The 21,324-nt window shown below is 49.4% G+C and overlaps 6 protein-coding genes across 6 annotated transcripts; 1 reads left to right on the top strand and 5 right to left on the bottom strand.

Moving 5' to 3' along the window:
* Positions 1 to 267: 267 nt before the first annotated feature.
* HD556DRAFT_1466506 (glycoside hydrolase family 13/glycosyltransferase family 5 protein) lies at positions 268 to 8,249 on the bottom strand (the record flags this gene model as incomplete). Its single annotated transcript, XM_041308368.1, has 18 exons — positions 7,658 to 8,249; positions 7,458 to 7,608; positions 7,304 to 7,406; positions 6,835 to 7,253; positions 6,389 to 6,785; positions 6,275 to 6,339; positions 5,253 to 6,222; positions 4,935 to 5,202; positions 3,251 to 4,883; positions 2,910 to 3,195; positions 2,176 to 2,859; positions 1,867 to 2,124; positions 1,494 to 1,814; positions 1,331 to 1,443; positions 1,018 to 1,186; positions 779 to 967; positions 332 to 725; positions 268 to 278 (listed from the first exon to the last, which is right to left on the bottom strand). The coding sequence occupies exons 1-18, from the start codon at positions 8,061 to 8,063 to the stop codon at positions 268 to 270; spliced, it is 6,837 nt and encodes a 2,278-aa protein (XP_041162346.1). The 5' UTR covers positions 8,064 to 8,249.
* Positions 8,250 to 8,785: 536 nt separating this feature from the next.
* HD556DRAFT_271347 (uncharacterized protein) lies at positions 8,786 to 9,729 on the bottom strand. Its single transcript, XM_041310093.1, has 4 exons — positions 9,534 to 9,729; positions 9,093 to 9,406; positions 9,017 to 9,036; positions 8,786 to 8,967 (listed from the first exon to the last, which is right to left on the bottom strand). The coding sequence occupies exons 1-4, from the start codon at positions 9,571 to 9,573 to the stop codon at positions 8,961 to 8,963; spliced, it is 381 nt and encodes a 126-aa protein (XP_041162345.1). The 5' UTR covers positions 9,574 to 9,729; the 3' UTR covers positions 8,786 to 8,960.
* Positions 9,730 to 11,062: 1,333 nt separating this feature from the next.
* Positions 11,063 to 13,699, bottom strand: HD556DRAFT_1233942 (GMC oxidoreductase-domain-containing protein; the record flags this gene model as incomplete). Its single annotated transcript, XM_041297633.1, has 15 exons — positions 11,063 to 11,173; positions 11,223 to 11,345; positions 11,405 to 11,424; positions 11,475 to 11,698; positions 11,751 to 11,839; positions 11,893 to 11,953; positions 12,004 to 12,141; positions 12,190 to 12,238; positions 12,295 to 12,390; positions 12,438 to 12,664; positions 12,725 to 12,852; positions 12,963 to 13,142; positions 13,196 to 13,287; positions 13,342 to 13,593; positions 13,654 to 13,699. 15 exons carry the CDS (start codon positions 13,697 to 13,699, stop codon positions 11,063 to 11,065), a joined length of 1,836 nt encoding a protein of 611 aa, XP_041162344.1.
* Positions 13,700 to 14,395: 696 nt separating this feature from the next.
* On the bottom strand, positions 14,396 to 16,198 carry HD556DRAFT_1233955 (uncharacterized protein; the record flags this gene model as incomplete). Its single annotated transcript, XM_041297635.1, has 7 exons — positions 14,396 to 14,545; positions 14,595 to 14,631; positions 14,689 to 15,573; positions 15,623 to 15,683; positions 15,731 to 16,006; positions 16,068 to 16,110; positions 16,160 to 16,198. The coding sequence occupies 7 exons, from the start codon at positions 16,196 to 16,198 to the stop codon at positions 14,396 to 14,398; spliced, it is 1,491 nt and encodes a 496-aa protein (XP_041162343.1).
* Positions 16,199 to 16,302: 104 nt separating this feature from the next.
* On the bottom strand, positions 16,303 to 17,480 carry HD556DRAFT_1358230 (uncharacterized protein). Its single transcript, XM_041302537.1, has 5 exons — positions 17,364 to 17,480; positions 17,231 to 17,293; positions 16,960 to 17,016; positions 16,867 to 16,906; positions 16,303 to 16,815 (listed from the first exon to the last, which is right to left on the bottom strand). Exons 1-5 carry the CDS (start codon positions 17,435 to 17,437, stop codon positions 16,459 to 16,461), a joined length of 591 nt encoding a protein of 196 aa, XP_041162342.1. The 5' UTR covers positions 17,438 to 17,480; the 3' UTR covers positions 16,303 to 16,458.
* An 86-nt stretch (positions 17,481 to 17,566) lies between these two features.
* HD556DRAFT_1358227 (uncharacterized protein) lies at positions 17,567 to 20,584 on the top strand. Its single transcript, XM_041302536.1, has 4 exons — positions 17,567 to 17,598; positions 17,649 to 20,095; positions 20,157 to 20,292; positions 20,373 to 20,584. Exon 2 carries the CDS (start codon positions 17,662 to 17,664, stop codon positions 20,092 to 20,094), a length of 2,433 nt encoding a protein of 810 aa, XP_041162341.1. The 5' UTR covers positions 17,567 to 17,598; positions 17,649 to 17,661; the 3' UTR covers position 20,095; positions 20,157 to 20,292; positions 20,373 to 20,584.
* Positions 20,585 to 21,324: the final 740 nt, after the last annotated feature.

Raw genomic sequence — 21,324 nt, 5'->3', positions numbered from 1 at the left:
GGGAACGTAGGAAGTGAGCAACATGTTCGCTCAGCTGGACTCGTGGTGCCAGTTCATTCCGGCAGGCTACAACACCTGGCACCTATACAAGCACTGGAGTGAGCGACACGATCTTCGGCTGACGGAGCTCAACAATCTAATGTGCGAGTAAATACAGAGTTTCAGAAAATTGATGGCACTATAATCCAACAGCGAAAAAAATGAGTGAATGAAGGTTCGGGTATGTGCGTGGATAACGGTGAAGGTGATTAACCATATGTAGCATAATTATGGTCGAGCTGAAGCGAGGATTATTAGAGCATCTCAACTGTCAAGTTGCATGTCGACTTACCTAGTTGTTCTTTGCGGTAGAACCAGAGGTAACCTAGTACAATGACAATCTGGCAGGTCAGCGCCAGCCAGAATGGAGCGGAGGCCATCGGGCTGCCCTTGAGAGCATGCGAGAAGTCCCATGTTCCGACATTAGGGAATACGCTCCCTGGACCGATGCGGTTTGGTGCAGTTGCACGGGCGACCATAACACAGATAGACCCAATGACCTGAGCGAGAGCGAGCGTGGAACAGACGTGTAATCTTGACAACGTCTGCAGGAGAATCATTCCCAAGCCGACACCCTGTACGGCATCCAAAACACCGAGCCAAAGCCACAGAGAAAGGCCAAGGTACGGTCCCCCTGAGCCAGCCCACGGGATATAGAGCGCAAGAGACGAGGTGCCCCACAATGTCTGCAACACATGTTAGATGACTGAAGATTGATGCAACATTGACAAGATCATACCTGACACCATCTCGGAGCACCGAGGCCGACAGCGAACACGGGCAACAACCAAGTATGGGTCTTACTCAGAGACGTGAGGATATAGAGCATGAGAGCCCAGACACCGACGAAAAAGAAGATTGTGAGAAGCAAGATCGCCCACTTGGGGATAGGAACATTCCACAGGAAACTCCAGTTGCGACCGTAGGGCTGCAATAAGGTCAGAACACAAGGATATCAATGTACCAGGCGTAACATACACCGCTGAGCCAATAATCACGTAAGATTTCAGACGCGAGGAACCTTGCGTGGAGTATCAGCGTCATCGACTTGGCCGCGAGCAAGAAAAGCCTAACCAAAGAACTAGCTTCCTTCGGAAGAGAGTTTTGAGGAAGTTTGGAACTTTCGGGGGAGTTTGTTGGTAGAACTCTGTTTTGTAGTTGGTATTATTGTCCTGCTGGAGAATTTGGATGGGACTTACCTGGCAATCCGTGCAACATCAAGTATGCAAACGCAAACGACATTATTGAGAGCGGCCACAAGATAAAGACAATCCACCAAGGCGTAACGGACCCAGGCGTCGCAGTATTCAGTGTGTTACCCCAGTACCATAGGGCAGCCACCCAGATCTGTTGAGAACCTTGTACAATGCAAGCGCGCAGTGTCCAGACTTCAGTGGGGGCAGCCTAAAGAACAAACATCAGCTGCATACAAATGGACCCCAAAAATGACGCACCGCTTCTTCTCCAAAGTTCAAGCCGAAAAATATGAAAGCAGCAGCAGAAGCGACAGCATATGACCAAGTGGCAATGTCCGATACTATGACATGAGTTCCTTGAAGTTTTGGTGATAACGAGGGTATGCCGATCAAAAAGAATGCTATGCCATAGAAGAGCCAGGGAGCAGAAAGAACGTAGACAGAAGGCTTCAAGCGGAACATCGTATACCAAACAAAAGATGAAACCAAGAATACAGCACCGAGAATATATAGCTGGATGTCGTTCTGGTAGTTTTGACCAGTAAGCAAAGTCATCTGGTAGCTGTTTGCAGCAAGCATCTTGAGAAAAAACGTGAGCTCATGGATGAAGATCAAGAATCAAATGTCTTACCTGGCCAAGAGCAATGATGATGGTATACAACGGCCAGCCTCCAATTCGTCGAGCCAGCATGCTCTGGATAGACTCCCGGTGCGAGGAAATGTGACTGATTGCACTGGACAGTTTGTCTCGTCTCACACGTTCGAAGAAAGCCTCCTCAGACTTGACGAGGTACTTCTCAATAGAGAGTTCGCCCTTGGAGTTATTCGAGTTTAACATGTGCAGCTTTTGTACAAACTCTGAGGCAACGCCGCCATCAGAATCCGTGAACTAAAAAGTGAATGAGATAATAGCGGTCGCCAAAATTATTGAGATACGCACCGTCGTAATAGCTTTGTTCAGCGGTGAGTTGGTCTTTTCTTTCATGATGCTGCCAATGGAGGCCACCAGATAATGTGATCCAAACGGTTTTGAAGGGAGGGCCGGACTCAAGAAAAGATCTGGCGCATGTTGATGATCTTGTGTAATCGTCCTGTTCGGTTTCTCCAAAAAGTCACTGTACTCGGACCGACTAGTCGCGAAACTATGCCACGAGCGTCTCTTGTCAGAAGAATCCAATGTGTACGAGGAGTCGCGGTTGAAGTTGAGACCAGGCGGTACTGACAGAAAGCTCTCATCGTGGGGCGTTGAAACCTGGCTTCCAGGAGAACTAAGCATCAATCTTGGGGATGACATGGCGCTCTGTGCATCCCAGTCAGGTTGAACAGGCAGTCCCTCATTGGCAGGGTTCCAATCTTCTGCCTCCGGAACTGCATGCTGAGAGGGCTCAGTCCCGCAGTCCGCCTCCCGCCAAGCGTTTGATCCAGCTAGCTTTCGGCTCGCGTTTATACTCCGTCGGTGCATGTCTTCCATCCGCTGACGCCATTCGACGACTGGGAAACGCTGAACAGCTGACCGAGCACGAAGCATGGCTCTTTCTTCCTCTGTAGATTTTAACGCCAGCTTGATCGTCTTCGAAAGTTGAGACAACATATGGTCCGTCGAAGTGGATTCTACAGGGAACCACTACCAGGAGTCTTGTCAGATAGTGCCCCAAGAAGACGGCGAGCACTCACCCATCCAGGCATCAACCCAAGACCGCCGAGTCGACTACCAACACCAAGAGCACCTTTCCTCCCAAATTCGACAGCGACCAATCCAAACGGTTCATCACGGGAAGGAATCATAGCAAAATCAGCACCACTAAACAAACAAGGTGGCAACACAGTAAACTCCAGTTTCGAGTAAACACGATCAGGGTACATCTCCATCAACCGAGCAAGCTTCTCCGCAGCGAACCGACCATAAAGATCAATCACAGGTCCGACGCAAATCAACTGTATCGAAGGGCATTTCTCAAGGCTGCGAGAGAGGTCTCATCAGAGCCGAGTCCCACAAAATCTAAAAACAGACTCACAGCGATGGCATAACATCCGCAATCAGGTCAACACCTTTCTGCTTCGACCACCGACCAACGAACACAAACAGATCAGAGTTGGGATCTTGCTTGATATTCGCCCATTCCTGAGCTTGCCTCTTCATCTCCGGACGCTGCGCCTCAGCAACCTGATCTATCTGCACTTCACGAATAGCCACCGGGTTCTCATCCAAAGCTGCGATATCCGTAGGGTCAGGATTAGGCAGCGAATCGACATACTTGAGGGTCCACAGAGCAGGATACCGTACCCAACTGCGCTTCCCATACTTGTCCGACACTCCAGCGACACCGATGCTCTTTTGATGAACGCTGATAAACGACGCAGCAGCGTGAAGCAGGTTAAACGTGTTTCCGAACTGGACGTATTTCGTACAGTGCTCTTTGCTGATGTTGAACGCGGAGCAGACTTCTTTCATCTCTTCTTTTGTTCGAAGCGGCCATAGACCCTGGAACTCGGCATTGTGCAGCGAGAGACAGACGGGTACTACTTTGGGTAGAAGGTAAATCGGAGCAAGCGCGCCGTGATAGTCGTTGATGTGGTATATGTCGACGACAGGGAATCGGCGGATGGTGGTCGCGATGGCCTGGTTCCATGTGGAGTAGAAGATGGCGGAACTAAGATCGTCCATGCGGGCTGGGTACGGGTTTGATGTGGTCTGTGCACGGAAAACAGGGCTGTCGAGGATGACATAGGTGATATTGTCCAACACGTGCGTCTCCACTTCGATACGATAGGGCTCATTGAAGACGATAACCTCGATGGGCTCCGCAGGTTCGCCAGCGGGATAATCCAGGTCCTTCACTTTTGGAATGACCCAGATTAAGTCAACATCCGTCATAGCTTTTCCCATGAGCGATGACATCACACCGAGACCTCCGATCTTGACCTTGAGTTTCCAGTCAATGATCTCATATTCCAGCGTCGCGATGAGGACTCTGCGTCGCTTGTTCTTGTCCTCTGGCCATCCTACGATCTCCGCATTCGGCTTGTGCCCAAAGATCTTTTCCGCGATGGGCGTCACGCTCTCCTTGAAGTCTGCGGCCGACTTATTGAGCAATCCGATGATAGGGAAACACTTGCTTGCGTCCGAATTCGTCTGCACACCGTACAGGTTGTGGCGGATGCCGTAGAAAGAGTACATGAAAATGACGACTGCGAGAACTCCGGTAATGAGGGAGAGAGAGCAGAGAGACCCGTACATGGTAGCGCTGACAGATGCATGGCCACGAGGCTCAAGAGTCCACTCCAACGTGGCATCATTAACGATGAGTGCCCATGCGAGTGCAGGATATGGGGGTGCTGACAAGTTTAAGTAGTTGAGCGCAATGCTGTTTGGTGGTATCCGATCCATAACGCCGTCCCCGTCGACGTCACCGTAGTAGTAATCATCGTACCCAAACACGTTGAGTTGCAGGTACGTTGGCCACGCAGCCATGATTTCGAGCTCCCAAGTGCCATCGCTGACTAGGTTCATCGCATTGGAGATACCCTGGTCATAACCCCAATCGTTGAAAGGACCTCGAGCGAGGAACTGGGGAACGCGACGCTGCTGATTGTGGTTCAAATCTGCATGCACGACGACGCTGGAGGTAGTCGCGACACCACTCCAATCTACCGCAACGTCAACACCAGAAAAAAGCAGCAGCAACTACGAGCACTCACATTGTACTATGAGATGTTGTCCCGTCCAGAAAGTATCAGAATTGCTGAGGACATCAGCGGGTATGGTCGTGACATTCTCCCAACTCGTCCAGTTAGACCAACTCAGTGTGAAGTCGCCTGAGTACCTGAACATATCCGCTCCATAGGCACGGTGCGTGAATGTGTACTGGCCGTCAGTGTAGTCGAAATCTGTGTTATCATAATCAGACTCGGGGAACACCATGACATTGTTTGCTTCGCCCTTGCGCAGCAGCAGATGGTCTATGCTCTACGGACCATGAGCAAAACACGACAGAGTACAGAAAAAAACAGACATACTCCAGTAGACAGCGTCCCATCAAACGATGTTGGATTGTTAACAATAATCTCCAAAATCCCATCCGGAACATCGGTCAGTGTACCAGACCACGACCACTGCGAGTACGGAGTTCCCACAACGGACGACATGGTGGGATTCGTGACAGCATTGCACATCACCGAAGTCAGGTTGAGCATAGGCTGCCCACCGACAGAAGACGACATGTTGAACGATAAACTCTGCGTGACGCTATCACACGACATTGCTGCGTTGAACTCCAGCACGAGATCCACAATCATAGCGTTTGGCTCTCCCCGCATGACTTCGATGCGCGCGTCATGCCCAGGCAGGAACTTGGTGAGCATAAGGGGGGCAGAGACCCACTCGCTGATAGGAACCAAAGCCTTGAAGCCGAACATGTCCATCTCCACCGTCTGGAGACACCCATACCACGGTCCCTCTCCGTTGTTATAATACGACGACCCCGAGTCCACGAGCGTATAGTTCTCGTACGGAGAAAGCAAGTTCCTCACCGTCGTCCCACCCACATAGGGTGACGATATCCACAGCGGACCGCTGCAATCGTACGAAAACGACTGTGAGTTGTCCTGATTGGAGTACAATAGCCAAACCTGATCGGTGTGCCCCCCTGTCAGGTTTTGTACGTTCGGTATACCTGCGCGTGATACGGACCAGAGCCCCAATTCGGTTGCGGTGTTGTTTGAACCTGGGAACTCGACAAAGTGGGTCCAGTTTCCGTGCTGTACGAGTTCGAAACCGTCTTGGAGGGCATTGTAGGTGGTTCGGAGGTACAAGAAATGTTTTAGGAGGCGACGCATGTCCGTCGTCGGATCAAAATGATCGAGCGAGTTCCAATCGTCATCACATCCCATTAAGGCGGACTCAAGCGGCATGTTAGGGTATTGGACGGATCCAACTTTGTAGCACCCGTGGCGCTGCCAAGCCTTGTTGCTCATCATAGCTTGACGGCTGAAAGTAGCAGTGTGAGAAAAGTAATGACTTCAAGGAGTTGGTGACCTACCCGAAGAGATAGTTTGAGGCTGTGGAGTCGTACAAGTAGAAATTCTGCTCCTCGCCATAGTATATCTGTAAAAGGTAAGTACTGGGGCGGCGGGCATTCGAGTATAGCTCCTACCAATGGAACCCCTGGCATAAGCAGGTACGTGATATAAGATGCCAATGCAGATCTCAACGTGCCATTCGCCAAACTGGGCCAACGGAAAACATCAAAATTGCTTGTTCCGAATAAATGCTTCGGATCGGCGAGGCCGGTGTCTGGATTCAAGAAGTCGTTGGTCATGAGCATCTGATTCCAAGCGGTGATAAAGTTGGTGTTGAGATCGGACGTGACGACCAATTTGCTGTCCACTCCGAGGAAACGGATGAGGGAGCGGTATATTGAGTAATGGAACGCGTAGCCGTCGAGGCCATTCGACGACTGTGGGCGCAAGAAATACTGGTTTTCGGATTCTGTCAAGTTGGCTGACTGAAGAAATCCGGGGGGCAATATAGTCGGGGTACGGCCACGTCCACTGTGAAAGCGATCAATTGGTATCAGTGGTGAGTGAGATAGTGACTGACAGGTATAGGGACCCAAAGGTGTCACCGCCAGTGACTTCACCGGTGATATAAAAGTTCTTCTTTCCAAGATTAGTGGCGCAAGCACGAGTGGCAGATGCCCAAGCGGTTAGGCCATCGACGGTGAGCTGTGTGGACTTGTCGACACGAATGGCATCGATATCAAGGGCTGTGATGGTCATGCAGGAGAAGGTAGTGAGTTTGTCCATAACGGAAGGCTTCCATTCGCGGAGACGGTCCTGTACAGATGCAAATTTGGAAAGCTGACGCTGCCAGGCAGGGTGCATACCAAAAGCGTCCATGTCACCATATTGATCAAAGTCGGACTCGTAACAACCGTCATGTCCCATTACAGGCTGAATTGTTCCATCATCTTGCCAAAAGATGGGAAGTTGGCAAGAAGTATTACGCTCATTAATGACCTAGGAAAAAAGTTAGTTGAGGCACCAGGTGAACGGAAATAATTACTTACAGAAAAGTCAACATACTGCTCGAAACCCCAGGGGAGGTAGTTTGGGTTTTTGTACATTGCAGGATATTCAGTGAGACTGAATGGGGCGCTGGCATTGACATAACTGGTGAGTGAGTGAGCAAGTAATTGTAGTTGGTGGATAGGCTGAACAAACCCTTCAGAACCGAGAAGGTCGGACATGGTTCCGACTGTGAAATCCAACATGATATACATGCCGCGTGCGTGTAGGATGTCGACGAAGTTTACCCAATCATCAATAGTACCCCAATGAGGATCCAAAACGGAGAAGTCGAGAGGAGAATAACCTAAAGGAAGTGAGTGTGAGTTGTAAATGAGATTGAGATAAGGACATACTATCGGCTTGCCATATCATGTTCAAGAATATTGTACCTGAGAGATATATGGCCTTGACGCCCATGCCTTGGATGTAGTCCAATTTCGAGATTAGACCTTTGAGGTCACCGCCAAAACGAAGTTGGGTTTCTCTCCAATCCCATTCATATGGGGAGTTGAAGAACTGATTATTTGAAGGGTCACCATCGGCAAACTTGTCCATAAGGACGGTGTACATTGGGATTGAACGCCAGTTCTGTGGAGAAGGGGTGTAGGCGGTGTTTGATCTTGTGGTTGAATAATCTATAGGAGACTGGGCGGATTGGTTTACGTTGAGATTGTAGGATGTCAGGTCTGGACGATAAGGGGAAGCGTATATAAATGAAGAGAAGCATAGTGACGAAGCAAGAGCGGTTATGAACCGCATCTTGGACCACTTTGAGAAAGGAATGGTAGAAAAAATGATTGACAGGGATGGTGGTTTCTAGTCGGGGATTCCAGGGAGAGAGAGTAATCGTAGAAAAGAAGAGGGAAACTGCATTATACATTGGAAACCTGCCGAAGAACGGCGAGAGACACTAAAGCCAATAAGGCAGAGATTAGCGAGACAAAACCGTAGATTTTGGGACACACGAAGGAGCAATGCAGTACTATAGGTAAGAGACCCTGCTCAGGGGTGCATAAATAACCGCGCGACGTAATGTTGTAAGCAACACCCGAAGAACTTCGTCTGGCGTTATATTCTTGTAGTACACCAGGGCAGTCTTCGACGTCGTGACCAGGTAGCCAAAGGTCCGTCTCAGGCCCGTATCCGCCAACACACAAGGTATTGAAAACCGCAACCACGCATCCGACAGTCGAGAATGTGCTTTATCTCCCATGCTTCGGCTCCGCTATTAGTGATGTACAGCGTTCCAGGCCTGTCACCTCGGAACGTTGTAGTAGTTCGCCTGAAGGATACATCTCGATCCAGGTACGCTTGAGTTCTGACACGTGAAAAGTGAGGTGTATGCGATAGTACTAGTTCAAGAGTTAGTGCCGTATCCTCACCTCTGGCACGAGCAAGCTGAAAGCTGCCTTGTGCTGTTCAAACCACCAAAATACCATAACTTACTGCTTGGCTAGTTTGAACCATTTATGACAAATCAACCGACATTAATTTGTCACTGAAAAACCTTCAAAAGTCCCGAGGACGGGTACCGCGCAACATACCTTATTCGTATCACAACGTCGTATCATAACGCCGCGTAATACTAACCCGCCGATTCCCGACTCCACCGACCTAAAATTCCGTTGACCACGTGTGGTCGATCAATGATGCCACTTAGAGTCTAGTGGCTAGCGCTTAGCGGTCAATCCACTTCATTATTTGATTCTCACATATTAATATTGGCTAAGTACTACATCACGTTAGTGCCGCGCAGGAATATGATATTTGCAAATGAAATTCCCCTACCTCAGTGTCCCAACGCTTCGTCCCTACAGATCTGAATTGCCACTGCCAAGCACTAGTGGCACATTTCCCCCATTGTCCTATCTGTGCCCACAGGACCGCTCCCAGGATGGATTGTGAGGTGCGAACAAACTTTGCCAAGAACAATGCACATAGTTCAAGGAAGTGGAGGCAAATGACGGCGACGAAATTGATTTTGGTGCGGCGGACGACAGAAAGACCTAGAACACGTGAGATAAAATGAGATACAGGAGAAGCCAATATAATTTCCAGGTGGGTTCTACTTGTCTCTTCACTTGAAGAGAGCAAGAGGGATACTGTTCAAAGTTCAAACCAACGCGAAAAAGGAACACATTGGCACGAGCCAAGGGAGAGTTGACAAATGATGGAACAGTGGCAATAACTAAAATCAGCCAGCGACAGCGACACGTCACGATGGCTCACTACAGAGCCAAGCACAGAATGCCTGAGTAGCAAATATCATAAGATGATACCGAGAGCATGTAATATGCAGGGTAATCGTGAACAGTCCTAGTCCACCACACGGGGGACGTGCGAAGGTGCCTTGACCAAATATGCATAGGTGAACAAAAGGTACGAGGGAACTCAAATGGAGGGAAAGAACTTCGAAGAAGGAAACAACCAGCGAGTGAGCGCTAGCAAGACAAAGCTGACATAATATTCCCACAGATTAGGCTAGGACCGAGTCTGACGTCTAGTCAGTGTCACTCTAGTGCCAGTCGACTCGAGAAATCCTATTCCACCTTGCGACCCTCGCACCCCTCCAGTACCACCCTCCCGTAACCCTCCCGTATCTGTCGCTATACCTCTCGCGCCTCTAGAAACCCTCTCACGACACCTCTCGTGGACCGCCAGAAACATGTCTCATACCTCCAGCATCTCCGTCGCGTGCTTCGTTTACATGAACTTTGCGTTGGAGTCTTGTTGATACCTTCTTCATGATGGTATACCTTGTCTCCACGGTGTCTTCCTCGATACTTTCCACTCACAAAGCTCAGTTCACATCTCCAGGGCTAGGCCACGACTTTGTGAGCCCGAGGACGGCTCGAGACAAACGAAAAACACAAACGTTAGTCAAGATACCGGACGCGCGCACCCCCCTCGCACCTCCAGCGCGTCCCTCTCAGAGCACCATCACATGTCTCTAGAACTCCCTCATTCCTGGAAACTCACCACCATAGAGTCGTACATTTCGAGTACATCTTTTACCTGGACTTGAACGAGGACCGGGTGAGTCCAATGAGTTTTTTCATTCGCCACATACATGAGTTTATTGATACACTTCGCCAGGTGAATGTACAGGGCTGTATCAAAGACACTAAGAGATGGATGGAGAAACTTCATCGGTAGCTCCGGCAGTGCGTCGACAATATCTCTCTTTGTCGATGTGTTTGGTCTCATACATAAGGCTTGCATTTTCCCCGTGTATTCAATCACACCTATTTAGCATAAACTTGTATATCTTTAATTCATGTGCTCCGCTCACAGCGACTTCGCGCACTATGCACCCTTGTTCATGAATTCATAATGGCAGGATGTTAAGGTGACTGTATGTGCGCTTGGCCTCCTCCTTGTACATCTCGTACCGACAATATTACCCCCACTTAGCATTAGCGGATGCTCATGAGTCATATGCTACCCGGCTCGAAGACACCAAGAGCATGGAAATGGACGGCGTCGATAGGCAATTGTACACCTTGTACTGGCTGTTATGGCCTGTTACATAGTTTGGATAGTTTCGTTTCTTTTGTCGATGTAGCTGCTACCCGCCCAAGGAAACCAAGTGCCTAGCCAGAGGGTATGAAGAGAGGGTTGTAAGCTAATATAAGTCTATTGCCAGAATTTGCGATCCATGTATTGTCCCTACGATTTTGAGATACGTGTTAATTGCATATCAACGGTTGACGCGTATAGTACATGTTCAAGATTACCCCTGCGAAGACACCTACTGATCACAGACGTGATCGAGGACTTTTCCACGATAATCGACTTCCAATACCCAACTCATCAGCAATGATCATCGCAGCCTTCTCCCCAATGACAAGCGCTGTCCAATATGTGTTCTAGAGAGACGGTTAGACTGCACATTGATGATCCCCGACCAGTACCCACCGTGCCAACATTTATCGGCGCAATAGACATGTCCGCCACCTTGAGGTTTGTCACGCCGTACACGTTTAGCCGAGCGTCAATGACCCCTTTATCTGCCCTTGGCTTCATGGCGCAAGTTCCGAGCTAGACATGTAAAGTTCAGGTACCTCATGTAAAAGCATGAAAGTTTCAGCTGCACATACCGAATGCCAGGTCGTTTGCACTGAGTATCAATTCAGTATATTTTGACATAACGATAGGGATGCAACATACCGTGGTCACGAAGGTATCGATCGATCGCATCGTCGTCTTCTGACGTGTAGATTATGTCAGGCGCATTTAGGTCCACCGGCCCAGTTGTTTCTCTGCAGACTGCAGCGCTTCCCTGTGGGAAATGAGGGTGGCCCATGGGGACTTCACCTCTATATGAAGACATGCGTCGAACAATTTCGCGCAGCTTTTTGTACCCGAAGATAAGAGGTACAATATCGGATGGACTGCGAGGATTATCGTAGTCACATCATCAATGAGTTGAAATTTCCGACTCACTCATCCAGGAAGCCTGCATTGAAGTCGAGTCCTTCCTGGCCGTTCTCGTCCAATTTGACATGAACGCTGCCAGCAGACACGGGGTACAGCTATTGGAAACTTCAGAACAAAAATCACAGGGTAGCAAATATGGAAGTAGTACTGTAAAATAGTTGGCAGCCATGTAACTGCGACGAGGAAGGATATGCGAGAGCCCACCGGCTCTGGTTATCGTCAGTATTCATGCGTCATCAAACGAAAATGATGTCCTCACCCTGCACAGAGAGAAAATAGTGCAACAGGTTTGTCTGGGCGATCCTGGAAGAACTCTTTCCATCGTGGTTGAAAGGCTGAACCCATGGCTTTCAGCTCGTCGTCATCAGGACGCCATTTTATTTTTGCGTCGCTGCCACTGAAATGCCAATCAATACGTCACCAGCATTGAAGGTTTTGCACCAACTTTTGGGCAACAAGTGACTTGCCATCAATTTTCCATTGCGCCAGATTTTCTATAATATTTCATGGGTAGTTAAATGGACTCGGAATATGGCGAGAGCATGCTTACTCTGGACAACAACGTCACTCTCCTCCCCAAGAAAGAAGGGGTCCATAGTAACAGTTCCCTCAGCAGCAAAGTATGGAATAAAGAGAAGGTTGTGATCTCTTAACCCTAAGTTAACATCATGAGACAAATGGTTGAACGCGGACCTTGATAATTTTCTCCAACGCCAGGTAAGTCCACTAGTCGCTTGATATTGCACCGCTTGAGAATTGCTTCTGCACCGATCCCAGACCTCTCGAGGATGGCCGGCGAACCGAATGTACCAGCAGAGATAACAACAAGTTTTGATGCTTTCACGATGCTTGATGACTGACCCGCGTCTGGGCAGGACACTGGATCGCTAGTAAACTCGACACCTACAGCACGCTTATCTCTTTCATTCGAAAAAGACATCAGCAGTCGGGAACATCCAACTTGGATATGGAACACTCACTGGAAGATCACGCGCTTCACGCGCTTGCCAGCCCATATTTGCAAATTTGCATTGTGAGCTTGGTTGTAGACATAGTTGTGGGCCGCATCAGAACGCTTTCCAGTTGTCCCGTCAATGTACCTTCTCATCTGTGAGCCCAATTAATAATAGATGATGAGCACAAGCTCACTTCGCCCATGGCTGAAGCGGATCTCGTGAGCGGACTCCACACATGGAGAAAGAAATTCAGGTGGCGCACACTGTATGTGTTGCATGTTTTTAAATCATCAGTGTCTTCAGCATATTGCCTCTTGTGATATGTCGTGCCAACGTGGACGAACTCTTCGAAGATGCCTAGTTTGCATCCACCAGGGGACACTTTGATAGGTCCACCGTACCCGTGGGTTGGGCGATCGGGTTGTACCTCATATGTCTCCAGCTAAGCAATGAATAGTTCAGCTTGAGAAATATAAAGATGGTTCAGTCGAAGACCTTCTTGATAAGGGGAATCAAGTTCTTAGATTCCCACCCTTCGACTCCCCAGTCATCAAAATCTGAGGCAGGTCCACGAGTGTAACACATAGCTGACCAAGTCAACTTATCAGAGTCATGGTATTCAGTGCGAGAACGTTGCGAACCATTTACACTTGAGCCTCCACCAACGCAATGGGCGCAAGGAACGATCGGAGCACGGCCGTTGAGACGTGGACTTGGATTTCCAACGTTGAATGTCATGGTGGTACTCGTTGGTGCCAGATTCCTTACAAATTTGTAAGGCTGCACATGCACATCTTGATTGAGAGTGTGTTGGCCCCCTTCGAGCATTAAGATAGTAAGCGAGGGATCCAATGCAGCCAGGCGGCCTGCGACAACACAAGCTGTGGTACCACCTGAACCATGATACAGCGTTATGTCAAGATAATCACACCAATGCAAGATGCATCACTCACCCCCAGCAAAAATAATATCAAATTCTGATATGATTGGATGAGGCATTGAGGGGTGCTTCAAGCGGGAAACTGATGATCAGTGTCCAGATTTATATCCTCACTGGTCCGAACAACAAAGATAGCCCGGGCGTCAATCTAGAAGGCGAGTTAAAAAAAAACGGACTCTGGCATTACGCTTTTCCGTCATGGTTCTGGTGGCCCATAAGCAGACATGCCGTGATCTACCAGCGATTTGGGCCTGGCAGTGTCCGGTGCATCGCAACATGGTGATATGGTTGCGAGGTGAGGTTGATTTCCGAGCTCAGGCTCTCGATGGACTTGATGTCGTGCGACTGCGAACATGTGAGTCAATTGAGGAGGATTTCGTTTTGACGTACACCTGCTGGCAATGCAAATTCATTGTAGTGGAGGCTTTGGACTTAGTTGAGGGAAGATACCGGAGGAATCTCACGCGGGGACTTCAGGGATGTTTCGTAAATGAATCCGTAATCCCATTGCATGATGCGACCCCGTGAGGATTGTATGTCCACGTCGCGACGAGTCTAATCAAATTCTAGCAGACAGGTAGTAGAAATTAGAAGCAAATGTTGTCTTTATCGTCATTGCTGGTAGAGTGGACTCCTGGCTGGCCACTATCCAATGTCAACTTACCACGGCAACAATCAATTTTGATTGAAGATGACACAAGCACAAGAATCTACGTGCGAGAAGCGTTCGTCAGAACAAACGTGTGCTAGCTGAACTAAGGATGGTAGTGTCCGGTGTGTGTCACGGAATCGATGAGATCTAATTCCCTCACGTCAACACCTTCAAATGACTTGTTCTTGACTCGCCGGCTCTGCAGCTCCCGTTTGGTAAGCCACAGATGTAGGAGATGCAAGCAGTCCTTTGCCTGGAACAGCGTCAGTATAAGGTCATCGTTGATGATATTGGTGCCATACGACGGTGAAAAGACCCAACCCTAATGAGTTTCTCCACCTGGATCGTTTCCTTGATAAGAACCCATGCCTTTGATCAAAAGGAACAAGCACTTACCAAACAGGATCACATTCTGCCCAAACGGGAGTTCCCCGCCACGCGACGCTAAGACCCATCAATCCAGCGACGCTGAGCCGTTTCACAGGGCTCAACTGGCGCCACATTTCCTCATCGATCCAAGTCCCTACTAGCGACGGCCGCACATCAGGCGGAAGAGGTGGGCGCACAGCGAGGAAACGACGTAAAAGCGGTGAATACTTGGATAGTCGATACAATAGCGAGCCCATGAAACTGGAGATCCGCGGGATAATCAAGGCTCCTCCAATCAGTCGCCCAAGGGAGGTCCCCGATACCCGAATGGTATTCTCAGCGGCAGCAGCAACGTCTCCTGCAATGGCTTCGCCATCGGCATTTGGATTATTATTGGCACCATTGTTAGCAATACCTGCACCTCTGTCCTGCTGGCCTTGACCATTAGGCTGAAGCTGGGCGTTCCGTTCTTCGCCGTTAGCATTGATGCGAATGCGAAGGAATGGGTCGTCATCCTCCAAAGCAAGCATCATGGGCTGTGTGGTATTGGTGGCATCCGGTTGCGTATCCAGCACCCATCTCGAGAACTGAGAGAACAGGCGGTTATATGTGATACGAACAGACGGATAGATGATCAAGCCGAGCAATACTGGCGGAGGGGGCCAGCTTGGGAGTAAGGGGAACATTTCCCGTTGTATTGGTTCCTGAATACCCCAACGATCGAGAACTATGCGCTTGTCAGTCCGCGGGGGGGTGGACGTTGGCCATGCGAGGAGAAGGGGAACAAGTGGCGTGACACTAGAGTTAAAAGGAAGACGCGAGATGATGAGAGCAAGGGGAATGAGTGGAAGATTGAGGTAGCAATGCCACGGCCAATTAGTAGGGTCCTCCGTTAACAGGAGATCATACATCCTACAAGCATGAGATTTGCGACTAGCTGCCAAATGAAAGTGGCACGTACTCAGCACCCAGAAACTCCTTCAGAGCATAGGCACCATATGCTGTGCTGAGGATATACATTCCTATAAAATCTTATAAAACTGAATCTTAAAAGTAAATGCCCACGGACCAGTCCCAAGAGAAACCACCACCACTGTCACGCTTGCGATAGTTACAATCTTTCCCATCGTCGAGAGGCCCTTGTTTGCTGCGTCCAAGATGCGTAGAATGAGTGGATTGTTGCTTTCAAGCTCATATACTGAGCTGCACTGCGGGCACTTGAGAGCATTTGGGGCTCGTGAGCGGTTCTGCTGCGATGTCTGTATCCATTGCAGCAGACAGGACTCGTGTGCAATGAGTGTGCATTTGCATGGATGCGTCCATGCTCGGGGAGGGTGCTCGGGTGCTGAGAACGGACAGACAGGTCAGATAAGCGCTGGCATGACAATAATGCGCTTTTGACATACCATCATACCGCTCCTCCTCCCTGCAAATGTAGCAAAGCTTGATCTAGACAACTGTGAGCACCAGGGCTGCGCATATTTCAATGTATGCGTACCCTGAGGTCGCTAATGGTGGGCACTCGCCGTTGTGCCATGGTGGTTCAATAAGGAATATAACTTGGCAGGCATCATGTGTGGCATGAACGCTTTTAGACGGTAGGCTAAAGCTTCTCATAACTAACTTTGTGGCGACAACATAAATCGGACGCAACCATCACATTAACATCTAACAAAACGTGGCTACAACATTCACAAAAAGTTACTACGAGTAGAGAAACAAAGTCTCTGGAATTATTTTGAACGAAGAAACATAGAGAACAGTTTACTCATTTCACTGTGTAACCCGACACAACTTTTACGGCGCGTACGGATTTGGGGTGCGCGACTGCAAATCACGATCATCATCTTTCTTGTGATCTTCCATCGGAGGAGTACGCGCGTGGTCATGCCTCCTCCTGTCAGGGGAAGGGCTCCTCCTCCTATCAGGGCTCCTGCTCCGCCTCCTCCTGTCCCTCTCCCTGTCGACATCGCGGTCACGTTCGCGTTCGCGGTCTCTGTCACGGTCGTCATGACGGTCGCGGTCATCCCTGCTGTCTCTTTCGGAGCGACGACGAGGGGGGCTTCGAGAACGCTCACGATCACGACCTGAACGATGAGGAGGAGAAGAACGCCTCTCGTACCGCCAAACAGAAGAAGGGGGATTCTTTGCCCACTACAAATATAATTAAGGACATTGAATTGCTCTCATGAGATGCTGACTTGCCTGAATGCTCAAGCGAGATCCCTCAAAGTACCTTCCATGCCTACGCCTGACGCGTCAGGCAGGTTACAAGTGAACGTGTGAGAGAGAACATACATATCGTAGTAGGCATCTTCAGCATGGCGCTGGCTTCGAAACTCGACGAAAGCGTAACTGCGAGACGGTGCGAGACATGTTGAGCGATAGGTGATTCTCGGAACCCGAAACATCGAATGATATCGCAGCGCAGAGCGGCGAATACGAAGACGACTCGCGAGTGACTAATCGAATCGACGAGACAAGGCAGCAGGGCATCGCAAGGCAATCGTCCCTCGAGTCGTGTTGACTGGACAGAGGTGAAGAAAACAAAAATTATGACTACACTTACGGGTTCGAACTAGCATGAGGATTACGCGGGGCTGGAACGTCACAGCGGACCAGAGGACCGAATCTAAAAATATGAGGAAAAAAAATTGAACATTTTTTGACGGATATAAATTGAAGGTCATAGATAGGCTCACCGTTCGAATTCGAATGCGAGGTCGCGTGCCCTAGTAGAAGGATGAAATCCACTGACGAAGAGGATGCGCGGCATTTTCGAGTGTTGAGCAGACAGATGGTCGTGGTTTGGATCTAAGAGGAGCAGGGTTTGTGCGGAGTGTGAACTCGTCATATGTGTATCTATTTGGCTTGTGGCGAGCATCAATTTTGAGATCAATTGAGACCCAGTAGTTGATCCAAGAGCCTTGACACCAGGTATACTTCCCGTTGACAGTTTCAAGTGTTATTTTTGATGATTTTTGTAGATGCTGTTCGCGTATGCAGTATCTTGTCTTTTCTCTTCATAGACGACTATCGCAGTCTACTTTCACCCGATTCTATCAGAGGACTTATTCTTCTCTCTCTGGCAGCAAACGCCTCGTCAATTTCGCAAAGCAAGCTTCCATCATTACAAAGGACCCTGTATGGGATCTCATTTTTCAACTGAAACGCGAGCGCAAAGATGAACAGATACACGGTGCTTTGGAGAGCTGTAACATACCATTCCTCGATTATGTTCTCTGGAAACATGTGGTATATTCACCCAACCTAAACACAGCAATGTCTGCAATAGAACAGAGTCAGGGTTTTACAAGTCAACTCCCTGAAGGTTCTGCCAATGCGCGTCAACAGACGTTGCAGCTTCCCGCGTGGGTTGCTTTCTCCTTACTTTGTCACAAAGTTCGGACTGCGCAGGATGTCCAGGACGGTCTGTTACGTCTTACGTTTAAGCATTCGTGGACCCTTGGCTCTAAAGACCGCCCAGCACTATTGATTCTGTCCACGCACGCGCTCGCCCACTTCGACATTCTTACGCCGATGCGTAAAATCGTGGAGCAGTTTCTTGCACGCACGATTCAGTTTCCCGCATTTCACTTCAATGCTCTTCTCCGCGGCCTTTCTGGTTTCACTCGTTCAGAAGAGGCGGCCAATCTTGCTGTATCTGTACTCGAGGCAATGTCAACGCGAGAGGTGCCGTTATGGCTGGAAACATACAAGCCGCTGATGCGAGATCGCTTTGTCACTCTCCAATTGACCAAGATCCTCCATACAAAGATGGTCCACGAAGGAGTTGTACCAACTGCAGAACATTTAGAGGCCTTCCTTCGCATCTTTTCCAAACACGGAGCCGTTCAGGATTCACAGGAATATCTCCGTGCCATCCGTCGATACTGTATAGAGCATGGCCTAACAGTACCTCACGGGCCGGATGTTCACCTCCGTGGTTCTGATCTCTCAGGGACAACGCACCCTGCAAACACCCTATACATCGGATCTTTGCGGCATGACTGTGCTTCCGCGTTTCACTATCTCCATAAGCTTCTCCAGCTTGATGCTGCCCACAACTCTAGACCTGTCGCAACCGTCCCAGGACCTTCATGTCGCCACGCATCCACAAAGTTCTGGTCTGGTACCAAGACCAGCGTGGACATCTTTGATTGGACAACTGCACTCATTTCTGCAGCAAACGACAAGCGGACCTCTACATCCACCCTTATCACGCTTTTTGAGCGCGCACGCGAACGAACGAAGCAGTTCAGACCCACTGTTGTCACATATACCGTCGTGCTTCGTGGCTTACTCTTCCGAGGAGCTTTCGATGAGGCCTTAAAGATATGGAATCAGTTGCTCGATTCAGATCTTTTACTTGATCGCAAGGCACTGACTGTGGGTGTACAAGTCCTTGCTCGTGCAGGGCAACCGCAGGATGCATTCTACCTTCTGAACTCGTTCATGGACGCACAGCGCACCTCTTCGCATCCAGCATCCCTTCCAAATGACAAACATATCACCCCAGCAGTCCATCATTGGATCAATATCATCGTCATCAACGAGTTCATGGTCTCCCTACTGCGCATTCGCCGCCCAGATGTCATCTTCCAGCTGTGGGACCACCTCGAACAGCTCTATTCTGTCCTTCCAACCGAAGCCACGTTAAACATCCTCCTCAAAGCTGCCGTGCTCGCAACCAAGATGGATAATGAGTCTGTGCGAGGGACATTCGCGCACCTGTTCCATACGCCTACAGCAGAGTCCAGCAGCCCTATCGACTTGATCATGGAACAGCTTCAGTCTGCGCATCCGCCGTCAGTCGTTGGGATCTGGAAGGACCGCCGCGCGGGTGATGTAGCTCGAGACATTTTCCGTACTATAATGTATGGAAATTGGAAGCGGCTCCTAGATGTAAAGGCACCCGCTTCCGTCGTGCACTCTAAGAACGCTGAGGCTACCCCTCTTTACCCGCTAGTGGAACTAGCCAAAAGCATTACAATACCGTTCTCCATGCGCAAAGACCGTGATGCGCAACTGAAAATCATTCCCGCGGATGTCCATTTACCCGAAAAGAAGCCATACCATCCCTATCTGTCTATCGTACCCACCGACCTGACCTTCTCGACCTACATTCAGCTTCTGGGTTTCACTGGGCGCGCATCAGAAATTCCGCTTACACTCGCGTGGATGCGCGCGCTCCAGATAAATCCCTCGCGCAACACATTGTCCATTGCGCTCGTGTTCTGGGCTGAGGTGTCCTTGCATGGATCATTGTTTGAGGAGTGGGCGGAACGACGAAAGAAAGGGGAGAGTGAATATGGGCGGCTGGTTAGATGGATGACTGAGTGGGTCGGGGAGGAGGCTCCGACAGAGTCGGACATACAAAAGGCGTTGAGAGCGGTGGCCAAGATGAGAGACAGTTCTTTTGGTCGATCATGATGTACGATATTCCACATTTTAATGCCGGGTTGGTTTGTTGAAGCTGATGTAGCAGTCACTAGGCTCTGAGACACTCGATAATCATTTGCCTGACAAGCGAAAGGCACAACGAAAAACATATCACTAGTTGGCAGATTGTCTTGAGCAAAGATGAAATAGTACAGGGGAGAATGATAAATTGGCTAAAGCAGGGAAACTGTCAGTAACGGAGGAAAGAATCAGTGACTCGATCATACACTTACTGACAGTTTCTGTCCATCTGGAAACAACATATCAAGAAGGTTCCATTACGAACCGAGAAGACGATTTCCAATGATAAGCGGGAGGTCAGCAGAGGCGATCGAGCTGCGACTTGGGCCACGGCTTTGCCGTTTCAGCATCTCAGGCCAGGAGGGTTACCTTTCAAGTGGTCTGTCAAGTAAGGATTACCTCGGGTGGCGTATTCTTGATTGTTCAATCCCGGATTGTCGCGGCCTGAAAAGGAGACGGTATAAGTATTGTTTCGATACACATCAGAGAAAGACTCACCTTCGAGTTACCGGGGTTGCAGGTTGGAGAAAAAACCGAAGGAAAGCAGGAACTATCGCTCATAAAGAGGACGGGTCGGAAAAAGTTATGGGCACACTGCGCAGCAGCGACTAATGTGGCCCGTACATCCAGAGAAATCAACGCCTCAAAGGACCAGTAAAGGAACTTCGTCGTTTAATGATATCCTCACGTAGTCGTAATTCTTCTCATTGTCCAAACCGAGATTATGTGGCATTACTCGGTTTCAATGTTCCACCGGAGTGGGCTTAGCCGCGCTGTCGACCTCGGCTCATGCACATGTTGGCGAGGAAGCAGACTTCCTAATCATAACAGTGTGCCACGACCGGACCTGGCGGCACTGGGGCGAGCAGGATGGAACGTCGACCAAACACCCTGCAACCTTAACCAGATGCGGAGACTGAGCTTGGCGGGCATCATCGGTTTCATGAACAGGGGTCCCACTCGAGCTCACAGAGCAACGAGAGTGTTGAGTAAACGTAGGTCTGGTCCCATCGAAAGCCATGGTGCGGTGGCCAGACCTGTGAGATGCTGAGGCCTCGAGTGTTAAACATTAAAATGTTGATGTCCATTAAAAAGGTCGCTTTGGAAACCTAGGCGTGAATAAGACAGCAGCGTCAGTGGTGAGGCTGACAAGACATACTAGCAGCTGTTGCGTTCTATGATGCCGGGCCCTGGGTACGA

The sequence above is a fragment of the Suillus plorans genome (assembly GCF_016647745.1).
Source record: "Suillus plorans strain S12 chromosome Unknown HD556scaffold_17, whole genome shotgun sequence".
Classification (NCBI taxonomy): Eukaryota; Fungi; Basidiomycota; class Agaricomycetes; order Boletales; family Suillaceae; genus Suillus; species Suillus plorans.
This window is presented reverse-complemented; position numbering and strand designations above follow the sequence as displayed.

Coding starts and splice junctions, on each gene's coding strand:
- HD556DRAFT_271347 (XM_041310093.1), bottom strand. CDS start 9,573: ATGATATTTGCTACTCAGGCATTCTGTGCTTGGCTCTGTA. Junction 9,407..9,533: donor ATTCTGTGCTTGGCTCTGTA/GTGAGCCATCGT, acceptor AACTTTGAACAG/TATCCCTCTTGCTCTCTTCA. Junction 9,037..9,092: donor CGAAGCGTTGGGACACTGAG/GTAGGGGAATTT, acceptor AACGTGATGTAG/TACTTAGCCAATATTAATAT.
- HD556DRAFT_1358230 (XM_041302537.1), bottom strand. CDS start 17,437: ATGCCGCGCATCCTCTTCGTCAGTGGATTTCATCCTTCTACTAGGGCA. Junction 16,907..16,959: donor GAAGATGCCTACTACGATAT/GTATGTTCTCTC, acceptor CGTCAGGCGTAG/GCATGGAAGGTACTTTGAGG. Junction 16,816..16,866: donor GATCTCGCTTGAGCATTCAG/GCAAGTCAGCAT, acceptor TTATATTTGTAG/TGGGCAAAGAATCCCCCTTC.
- HD556DRAFT_1358227 (XM_041302536.1), top strand. CDS start 17,662: ATGCAGTATCTTGTCTTTTCTCTTCATAGACGACTATCGCAGTCTACT.